The sequence below is a fragment of the Neolamprologus multifasciatus genome, chromosome 18 (genome assembly GCF_963576455.1).
Source record: "Neolamprologus multifasciatus chromosome 18, fNeoMul1.2, whole genome shotgun sequence".
Lineage (NCBI taxonomy): Eukaryota > Metazoa > Chordata > Actinopteri > Cichliformes > Cichlidae > Neolamprologus > Neolamprologus multifasciatus.
This window is the reverse complement of record NC_140456.1, coordinates 36,113,084-36,124,511: the sequence shown is the minus strand read 5'-3', so window position 1 is coordinate 36,124,511 and position 11,428 is coordinate 36,113,084. Positions and strand designations below refer to the sequence as shown.

The following is an 11,428-nucleotide window of genomic DNA, read 5'->3' as shown; positions in this document are numbered from 1 at the left end:
AATCGTTTTTTTTTTGATGTTGCTATTTTTTAATTTTAAACATACAGACTGAAAATCTCGTTGGTTCAATATTCAAAAGGTTCTGTGTTAGCTACATGCTTCTCATTGCTGTCAGTGTGTTTGGATGCAGGGTGTGTATGCCGTGGGGAATTTCCAGCCTAGTGAAGATTGCTCCAGGAGTAGACAACCTGCCCCCATACTGAGAGAGCCACCCCTCTCCTCCTTGCCCAATGTCAGCCAGTCAGCAATTGGCAACAGCCACCAAGGTAAAGCTACGCCTGCTACTTTAAATTACAGGTTACATCATCCTGACATGTCGATTAGTAACATTGTTTCCAGAAAGAATGTTCTTAACAACTGTTTTTGATCTGAGGGGCTCTCGGGGTTCAGCCCAGTCCTAACAAGTGTGATCCTGGGCCTTAATTCAGTGTGAAATACTTGTAACTCATGAAAAAGCTCACAGTATGACTTTCAAGAAGCTAGAACTGGAAAATCTTTGGCATTTTTGCTCGATTGAGATTAATTTTCTTCGTTATTCTGCTGTGATTGATAATTATAGGCAAAAGAGTTATGTATATCCAGTGAGCATGAAAATACTGCTCTTTGTCAAAATCTCAAATGTCAGATTTTATTAAGTGGGTAATATGATGTTTAAATGTCACACTATTCCTAAAGTTGATCAGCTGAAAGGTCTCTTGATACAACTGTTGTTGTCGAGTAGTATTCTCAGGACCACTGTAGTCAGTCGACTCCTCCGAATTTAAATATTCATCTTTTTTTTAATAATTCATGTGTTGAAATGTGAATCTCGATTGCTGCCATTTATAATGAAGACTGGCTAATGTAAGTGAGCTCCTAATCAGAAAGCACTGCTGTAGTTACCGACTGCACTAATTCATATTTAGTGGTGTGATTTCAATCAGTTCAGTTCAAATCACAACAGCAGTCGCCTCAGGACGCTTTATATTGTAAGGCAGGCCCGACAACAAGGCAATTAAATTACCACTTTTGAGCAAGCACTTGGAGACAGTGGGAAGGAAAAACTCCCTTTTAACAGGAAAAACCTCCGGCAGAACCAGGCTCAGGGAGGGGCGGCCTGGTTGGGGGTGATGGGAGGAAGACAGAATTAAATACACACTTTGGAAGAAAGTCAGAGATGAATAATAAGTAAGGATTAAATGCAGAGTTATGTAAAAGCAGATAGTGAAGAAGAAATACTCATGGGAAGCCCCCAGCAGCCTTGGTCTCCCGTATGGAAAAGATTTATATTAATCTTATAAAGTTTGTTTCTGTCTTGTGTGAAACTTGTATGAAAAGCATACAAGAGTGAAAACAGATATAAGATCCCTTGAAAAATTATATAATGAAACTTGTATGTTTTGGATACTTACTAAAACAATATATGAAAGTAATGAGAAAGTGGCCACTTTCATATAGTGAATCATATAAGCCTGATATGATTCACTATATGAAGTAGGTCACATCTGATGCAAGTCTTTTATAAGTTTTTACTATTTCTTTTCCATGTGGGCTATTACAAATATGAAATAAAGCTGTGGGTGGAGGTGGATTGGAAGATGTGCAGCAACTGTGGCCACGCCCAGCACATTATCAGCTGATGTGGGCTGGCACTGAGATCAGCTGATCTGTTATGATTGCACTTGAGCTCAACGTCATGAACTGTCTATGAAATATCTCCAAAAGTTGATTCTGTTCATCTGGACGTTTTCAGTGGGAGAAACGTTTTGTCACTCGTCCAAGTGACGTCTTCAGTCTCAGCTGACTGCAGGTTTCAATCTTATAAACAGCACATTTGCATAATGACTGAAACCAGCCCAGTGAAGGAACAATGGGCTGGGAGGTCAGTTCCTTAACCTTCCCTGTCCAGGATGTTACATCATCATTGAAAGAGTGTCCACTGGCCTGTAGGTGTAAAGACTGCAGAGTCCTGACGAGGTGGCTCTTCTGTGTTGTAGCCAGAGGTTGTTTGGTTTCCCCGATGTATAAATCCTGCCAATCCTCCTGCACTTAACAGCTACACTATGTTACTCTGTTTGTGTCGGGGGACCCGATCCTTGGGGTGGACCAGTTTTTGGCGCAGCGTGTTTTGGGGTTTAAAAGCTTGTCTAAGAAGGCTAACCTGCCACTCTTAGACTGTGAGATTTCCATCAGTAATGGGGGACATCTAAAAGTGTACCGTAAACCTACACAAACAGATCAGTATTTAAGGTTTGACTCTCATCATCCGCTGGAGCACAAACTGGGCGTCATCAGGACGCTACAACACAGAGCGAACACCATCCCCACTGACACAGCAGCCAGGGAAGCAGAAGAACATCAAGAAGGTCCTGAGTAAATGTGGTTATCCCAGCTGGACTTTTGTCAAAGCTGGAAAGGCTCCTAAAGAAAGCTCCAGCTGATCCAGGAGAGAAGGACAACTGCTGCCTAAGAGAAAACCTGTAGAAACCCCAAAACACGCTGCGCCAAAAATGGGTCCACCCCAAGGATCGGGTCCCCGACACAAACAGAGTAACATAGTGTACGCTGTTAAGTGCAAGAGGATTGGCAGGATTTATACATCGGGGAAACCAAACAACCTCTGGCTACAACACAGAAGAGCCACCTCGTCAGGACTCTGCAGTCTGTTCACACCTACAGGCCAGTGGACACTCTTTCAATGATGAGGATGTAACATCCTGGACAGGGAGGAACGCTGGTTTGAGGGCGGAGTCAAGGAGGCCTATTACGTGAAAAGGGAAAGACCATCTCTGAATCGAGGAGGGGCCTAAGGGTACATCTGTCACCATCTTACAATGCTGTGATTGCAGCCATTCCCCAACTCTCTGTGAATGGGACTCGTGGTTATTGATCAGAGGTTGTTGATCAATGGCCATGAGAATTTACATATTGATGATTATAAACTGACCTCCCAGCCCATTGTTCCTTCACTGGGCTGTTTCAGTCATTATGCAAATGTCCTGTTTATAAGATTGGAACCTGCAGTCAGCTGAGACTGAAGACGTCACCTGATGATGACGAAACGTTTCCACTGAAAACGTCCAGATGAACAGAACAACGTTTGGAGATTTTCTTACCTGGATGATTGAGCGTGCATCCAGATGTCTATGAAATACTTACCTGAACACTGTGATGTCACCTGTTGGTTGGTTATGTGCACTTATGAAGCTATGAACATTTTCATGATCTTAGCTATTTTTAAACCAGATGTCGTATCAAACTTTGAAAATGCGAGACACTCCACAATCATCGGCTCGTGATTTGTGAATGAAAAGTCAAGAACCAAAAGCATAGACTGGTTTCACCTGCTCTAAAAGGAATCATAACTTACACACTGAACATCATTTCATTTTCAGCATGACCTGAAACTGGCAAATGAGACCATAACCTCGACATGAAAGTGTTTAATGTGGTCACAAAGCCTGAGAGCCAGTGTTTCTGAAACAGAGGAGCTGCTGGCTGTGACACCTGACACTTCTGTGGCTTCACCTTAGAGACTCCCTTTCTAACCTGTTATTAATGTTTGCCTTGGCTTTGTTGTCTTCTGATAGGCCACCACACACTGGGTCCCAGCCAACCAGAACCTATTATCACAAGGACTTCTTCCCACCCCTTAGTCCCAGAGCAAACAGGACCCATGCTAACGCGTAGCGCCTCCTGTCGAGAGCCGTCTATGAGCAATTTGAAGAGAGCCAGTGCTGAAGTGGAGGTGATAAGTCCGTCCAGTCCGTTAGGCAACCGTGACAACATGATGACCTTCAGCAGCAGCACACTGCCAAGGTAGCTGTTTTTAATGAGTCCATAGTCATAGCTGCACTTTGGAATATCTAATTTTTTATTGTTTTAGTTGAAAAGATATCGTGTTTATTTTATCCATGTTTTCATTAATTTTTTCCAGCAAGTATAATTGTCTGTTTTAGAGATTCTGGAAAGTAAGGAGCTGCAGACAAAGACCAGCTGTCTGCAGGTTCTCGAGCCATGATCTTTGGATCTTTATAAACCGTGGAATAATGGCAATGATTGGGAAACCTAATGTAGTTTCATGTTGAGGGAGTGTTGATGGGCAATATGCGGCTGATGGGTCATTGTCACCACCTCGACAACGTTCGGGGGGGTGGGTGTCATCGACTTCAACGTCTCAGGTCACGTTTCCTGGAAATCTTGTCAATGTGATAACTTGAAAACAAGGAAACGTAGCAAATTGATACCATGTTGTCTAGAAGGCTGAGGGAAGCAGTGGTGGTCGCCAGTATTTTTGAATCTTCCACTTTATACAATCATGTGCCCGGTGGAGGTTTTTAATAAGTAAAGTAAAATGTTATTTATATAGCACCTTTCAAGATAAAATCACGAAGTGCTTTACAGAGGCAGAAAACAGACAATAACATCTAAAACAAAACAATATCAACCAAAAGCGAGTTTAAACAGATTTTTAAAAGACACGACTGAGTCCACAGATCTCAAACTCAAAGGGAGCGAGCTCCAGAGTCTGGGAGCCGCTGACGCTCTGTCACCTTTTGTTTTTAACTAGGGATATACCGATACCGATACTGGTATCGGGTATTGGGGCCGATACTGTAAAATGTGTGTGTACTCATACTCGTAAAAGTTAACCGATACCATGAACCGATACCAACTTATTTCATTAGTCAGAGGGTGGCTTGTCATTTCTGTTGTAGTTTTTTAGATTGGCCACTAGGGGGCCAATTATTATTTTATTTATTATTTATTTTATAATTTTTTATATTTTATTATTTATTTAATAATAATTATTTTGTTTGTTTGTTTACAATATGGACACTGCAATAATTTAAAAGTTTATTTTATTCTCAAACCTAATTTGTATTTATTTTATTCCAAACAGAAGTGTTTATTTATTATTCTGAAAGCTCGAGACAGTGCCAATAGTTCAGTGATATTTTGTAAAATTACAATGTGGAGACTCTGCAATAATTTAACAGAAGTGCTTATTTTTCACTTGAAATTTTTTTGTGGTCATTTTTATTAAGATTTTATTTTTTTATCGGCAGAGAATAAAATAAAATCTGTCTTCCATTTCATTGTATTTGTGTGTGTGTGTGTGGTAGAAGTATCGGTTTTTGTACTCTGTATCGGCAAGTACTCAGATCCAAGTATCGGTATCGTATCGGTTTGAAAAAATTGGTATTGTTGCATCCCTATTTTTAACCTTGTATGCTGGACAACCAGCAACCCCTGGTCACAAGACCTCAGGGACCTGCTGGGGTGATAAGAAAGAAGAAGTTCACTGATGTAAGTTGGAGCTACAAGAATACGACTCTGATACTCAGAGAATGGCTGAGTATCGTTTCCAGGTCCTGAATGTTCAGAGGAAAAATGGAGAGAGGAAAGCTTTCATGACTCAATGTAGGTCATTTATTCTGGCAACAGGATTTATATTAACTTTCTAATAAACTCTGCAAGTATTCTGAACACATGTTTGATGCTGCTTTACAATTTGAAGATAGAGGATCATATAATGTTTAATGATCTCGGTAGGCTACCTGGAAGATCATCGTTTTTCCCAAGCAAACAGTGGGAGATTTGGGAAGAACAAACATGGAAGCACTGCAACACCAGTTCTTTGTATTCAGCCCTCGTACATCAGTAATTAATAGCCTGTTTTTCACACACTGCAGCTAGAGAGATGTGTTCAGAGAGATCTGTCTGATCTGCAGATGTGAAAAACCCAAAGATCAAGGCGTTCATCCGGGTAACACTGAATCTGGAAATAGGTGAACAGAATGGAAAATGTAAGTAAAAAATTGAATGAGTTTAATGCTGCCATTGCTCTTTGCCTTTTCTGGATGTAGCGTTGGCGGTGGCTGTTAACAGGTTAACTGTGATGGAGCAGGACCTCTGCAGGGACGCCGTTGGGCAGCGTGCAGTCATTGGCATTCACTGAGCGTATGAACAGACTAGATTATGCTGTAGGAGTAAAACAGTAAGTTCTTGTTGTGTTTATAAGAGAAGAGGAGGACAAAGTGTGTTTTATGTGCAGATGAGTGAACACTTCTTTCAGCCGCCGTCTTTATTGAGCAGTCTTAGCTCACAGAGTCCACTGAGTACACACTGAGACGTGAAATACAGTATCCAGTACATACGTGTGTGTGTTTTTGTTATTGTGTGAATGCATGTAGTTGGAATATTGAGTGCCTTTGTTACCACGGCAGTGTGCAATGACAGAAACAGCAGAGGGATTTCAGAGGTGACAAAATTGTCTGTTGATGTGTGGAAGGAGCCTGACAGTTTGTGTGGTGCAACTGAGAAGGTTTGGAAACGACTTGGACAGAACGACTGTGGAGCAGGGACGATGGTGCAAAAAGGCTCTCTGATGGAGCGGTGTAGCTGTTTCACTTTATAGATTTATACATGCACAAACAAGCATTTGAGTGACTGACTAATAGATGACGTCCCCGTGGTAACAAGAACAAACAAAAGCAGGATCTAATGTTTGTGTCTGTAAAAACAAAGATCCCCTGAGGCACAGGATGTTTGAAGACAGACGGCTCAAACACAAAAAGGCCATTTTTAGCCTTTATTGGACAGAGACAGTGTAGATGGACAGGGAGACAAAGGGAGACAGACTCAAACCCAACAGTGTTAGCAGGACAGTCCAAAGCAGCGCCTGAGTAGAGCTGGGAAAAAGTACAAATACTTTGTTGCTGTACTTAAGTAGAATTGTCAGGTACATGTCCTGGAGTATATATTTTCTGCAAACGTTACTTTTACTCCCTATATTTAGGCAAAAATCTGTACTTTCCTTACATTTCTACACAGGCTTGCTGTGCAGCCGTATCTGTCAAGATTAGGCTGTGTGGCAGGCAGGAGAGGACCCAAACGCAAAACTCACGGGGACACGGGGAATAAACTCAGAGAGCACAGCTTTATTGCTGGAAAGACAGATCACAAGTAATACAAAACTAAACTGGGAAAAACTAAATGAGGGAGACGTGGACATAAATGCACAGAGGGTAAACGAGGGAAGTGGGAGCACACGGGGAACACAGCTCACACAGATAATCGTAACAAGACAGGGCAGGAGTGAACACAACATGACACACACTGACGAGAGACTGTCAAAGTAAAACAGGAAGTACACAGAGGTTCAGACAGGAGGAGAGAGAGACATAACGGGCTGGGGAAAACATTGAATGAAACACAAGGAGGGGAGACGAGGGCTCACAGATACACAGAGGGGCACACAGAGGGTAACCAAATAAGGAACATCTTAACTAAACAACCTAGGAACCTAAAGGCATAAATAAAGAACAAAACACACGAAAACTAAGAATACTGGGCCAACATGGCCCAGGACCATGACAGTATCGCTTGCAGGGTTGATCTTCGGGGTTAAGGTGGTGCAGAAGGAGAAGCTGTGGCCTTCAGACGAGTGTGTTACTTCCTGAGCTAACTTCATTTAAAATGCTTTCACTGCCATTCTGTACTCGGGGCAGAAAGCAGTCAGAACAATTTGATGCCTGCTCCTTACTTGCTTGTTGCACAACAAAAAATCATTTGATTCTTTATGACTCTCATTTTTCCTACTGACCTCAGAACAGCAAAAAGTCAGTCAAAACGCAGCAGAAACACTGCTAACCTAACCAGTAACCTAACTGGTTAGGGTTAGTAAATACCTAACCCTAAATACTGAGCCCCAGAAACAGAGCTAGTAAGAGCCACAGAGCGCCACAGAAACACAAGAGCCACATGCACAACATGAAGAACAGCTGCATGCAGGACCTCTGCATGTTCCCTGTTATGTGGCTCACGCTGCTGTTCTCCTCTCTGGATGTTCTGTCAGATACAGTGGAACCAGTAACCTCAGCATCCAGTACATCGTCCTACTGGGGAGACTGGGGCTGCCGCTGGACAGTGACATGAAGGATGATCTGATATCGTCGTGTTGGTGTTGTTCCCAGATCATCATGAAAATGTTGTTCCAGGTTCAACATTGCAAGTGACCAATCACATTATTGTGACGTTATTCTTTTGCGCACCAACCCATTCGTGCATTTATGAAATTCCAATGTTGCAAGGACAATATCAATTCTGCTTAGCGTTTATTAAAGGGTCAGGGTCAGGGTCCGTTGATCGGTGGACAGGCGGTTTCTCGCAGCTTAAGTACAGTTTTTTGTTTTACGCCGGTTTTTCCCGAAGTTGCAAAAGTATGACATCACAACATTCTGATTGGTCACTTGCAATGTTGATCCTGGAACAACCTTTAGTATGATGATCTGGGAACAACACCAACACGAGGATATCAGATCGTGCGTGACATGAATGCCAGTCCCCAGGTTCCTGTCCTCTGAGTATCCATACAGGGCTGAATTATTATTCTTTTGGTGGGGGTTGTTTCAAATTAAATTATGATGCTGTGTTATATTAGAAATGTCCAGACTTTAAACACTATAACATGTTTGGAAATGTTCATGGGCACAAAGATAACGAAGGCTGCTCTACCAGAACGCTACCTGGTCATTTGTGCTTTCAGTTTATGAATTTGACAGAACAATCATATTTACCAAAATCAATGAGTCATTTGTGAAGATCATGACTCAGTGCTGTCACTCTTTTCTTTCTTCTCATAGTGTCTTTATCTTTCTCTTCAGATCCCACGGAGGTTCCTCGCTGGAGGAAGGTCGTATTCCACGCCGCCACGCTTCCATCCACGCCTCGATGGACTCAACCCGGTCCAAACAGCTGCTCAGCCAATGGAAGAACAAGAACGACAACAGGAAGCTGTCTCTGCAGGTGATAGACGGTATAAGGCCAGCCTCCTCTTCGTCTCCTCAGAGGAACATGGAGCTGCGCTGCTCCTCTGAGCCGTCTGCCATGGGTCTGGAGGTGGAGCTCCGTGGTGGAACACACCTGCCTATAGCCGCAGGCCAGGAAGCTGAGCTGCGTGCTGGGGCGCACATCCCAGTTCAGTACATGAAACTAGCAGCTAGCTCTGTTCCTATGGCCAATCATAATCATCTGTCCCATAATGGGAGCGCTGCAGTGACCGGTGGGGCCAGAGTATCCATCCAGTCCCGACCTGGATCCTCTCAGCTAGTTCATATCCCAGAGGAGGAAAACCCCACCAGCAAGGATCAGGAGAGTGAATCCGAGGACAGCATCATGGACGGGGGTGGGTCAGTGAGGGAAAAGTGGCTGAGAGTGACGGAGAAGACCACCATCCCTTGCAGGCCTCTCAGTGCTGGAGGACAGCCACGTCTCATGCAGGTTTGTAACTTCTTTTCAGATTCTCCTGTTTTGGCTTCCCTTCATTGGCTTCCACAGCATGTCTTTATCCTGTCTTTCTTCTCTCACCCCAACCAATCACAGCAGATGGCCCCGCCCCTCCCTGAGCCTGGTTCTGCTGGAGGTTTCTTCCTGTTAAAAGGGAGTTTTTCCTTCCCACTGTCACCAAAGTGCTGCTCATAGGGGGTCATATGATTGTTGGGTTTTTCTCTGTATCTATGAAGCGCCTTGAGGCAACTTTTGTTGTGATTTGGCGCTATATAAATAAAATTGAATTGAATCTTCTGCAGATGATGCCTGGGGTGCCCTGAACCAGCCCCCATCCTGTATTATTGGCACACTTATTGTCTGGAGGCACACAGAGCTTCTCTGAGAGCACAGAGAGTCGTCACGTTTTCACCGTGTGCTTGCTCCAAGGGGAACTTTCTGTACACTGTAAGGTCTTCACTAAGGTTGGGCGACTGGACGAATATATCGACAACAGGCTGAGCTTTTCACCAATTGGTTTTACAAGAGCGATTTATTCATTTATTTGTCCATGAGTAAGTTTGCTAATAATGTTGGTTGAAGAGAAGCAGTCAACAGAAAATATAATAGCGCTGTTTTAACGGCGCCCTCCTCAGACTGCGTCCAAATGCAGCGATTGAAAGAACGGCAGCAGCCTGTGTTCAGAAAAAACAAAATCGTTTGATTTAAATAAGAAACCCAATAATGAGGACAAACTGGCTTCTTTTTCCACTATAACCCTGTTTGTCTGTGTTACACACTCAATCAAACAACAAATACCAAAGTAAACAGAAAGTATCACACTCCACATATTCACAGCATGCAGCACTCTGCATTTACTGGTTTCTTTGTGCTTACATGTTTGAATAACATTTGTGCTACATGAATGATAACTACGACAACATGAAAAGATATAAAGAGAGCTCCATCAAAAACACTGGTCGTCATCTTTGACCAGAACAGTTAATGTAGTTTCTTGTTTTCCAACAATCTTTAAACCTTCAGTTTGATACTTGAGTTGTCTTATAAGGGAAACAAAAAGCTCCAGTTTGTAAAGCTGTCACATGGATTCCTCATTGGTTTAAAAAACGTAACAGAGCTTTATTACAGTGCTGGTGTGTCGCATCATGAGAGCCGAGGCTGCTGAGAAGCTGACACAGTCGTGCTTCTCAGACCCAAAAACACTTACCTGCCTGTCTCTTATGTTCCAGGTCATAGCCTTATCTAAACAACAGGGTCTGCTTCACTCTCCTCGGTCAGAGGATGGTGGCAGCACTGTCAGTTGCACCGGATCCATTCGGTACCGAGCCCTGACAGACCAGGATCCATCTCCACCCGCTTCCACCACTGGAGCCGTGGGAGGAGGTCTGTACTTCTAATAGCTCAGCCGACTGCTCATCAGTGAAACACAATGACTCGTAAATCATCCAAGCTCTACTTTTAATTGAAAACAAGACAACATGTGAAACTGAAACATTTTAAATGTAAACTCATTTGGATTTTGGTCCCAGCAGCAGCTTTAACCTCCCCAGGTCCTAGTTTGGAGACGCTGTGTGAAGTTTGGACCGTTTTTCATTTGATATTTAAAGTGTTTAAAAGCCTCCAAATGAAATCCCACAATGCATTTTGGGATTTGAGCTTTTTTGCTGAGAGTTTCCATTTGGGTCTAACCAAATTTAAAAGAAACAGGACACGTTTAGAGTGCTGATGAACCAAATCCTCAAGCTATGGGTTAAAAAGGAAGAGAAGGTGATATTTATAAAATAAAATAAACAAGCTACAAAAAGAATAACACAGAATTAAGTACAGTATAACATAGATAAGCAGACTAAAACTGTGTGTAGCACCCTGGCTCTGACCCTAACTGTGTAACGGCATGACTTTAGGATCTGAACCCATGAATACGACTTTTTCGGTTGGCTGGTTTGAGACTCACTTTGTTAGTTAGGGGTGGGTTTAAAAATGAATTTAAAAATTCATGACGATGTTTATCAAACATGAAGCATAGTTTGGATCTTCTTTTGTTGCGTGACGAAACCTGCAGCATCAGAGTCAGTGAGCTGTCGGCTTCCAGCACCGACGGCGTGCTCGTGCCGTCGCTCTTTGTGTTCACATCTTTCTGCAGACTCCGTTTACCTGC

The 11,428-nt window shown here is 42.9% G+C and overlaps 2 protein-coding genes across 3 annotated transcripts in view; both read left to right on the top strand.

The window, feature by feature from the left end:
• LOC146498569 (uncharacterized) overlaps window positions 1–11,428 on the top strand; it is a 242,972-nt gene that overhangs the window by 137,538 nt on the left and 94,006 nt on the right. The gene's annotated exons all lie outside the window — the stretch shown is intronic.
• LOC146498574 (phospholipid phosphatase-related protein type 4-like) overlaps window positions 1–11,428 on the top strand; it is a 61,039-nt gene that overhangs the window by 45,997 nt on the left and 3,614 nt on the right. For both annotated transcript variants that reach the window (XM_085140016.1, XM_085140017.1), the window contains exons 7-10: window positions 131–266; window positions 3,570–3,798; window positions 8,649–9,264; window positions 10,500–10,653. In XM_085140016.1, coding sequence (XP_084996142.1) covers window positions 131–266; window positions 3,570–3,798; window positions 8,649–9,264; window positions 10,500–10,653 — 1,135 coding nt within the window. The remainder of the gene's footprint in view (window positions 1–130; window positions 267–3,569; window positions 3,799–8,648; window positions 9,265–10,499; window positions 10,654–11,428) is intronic.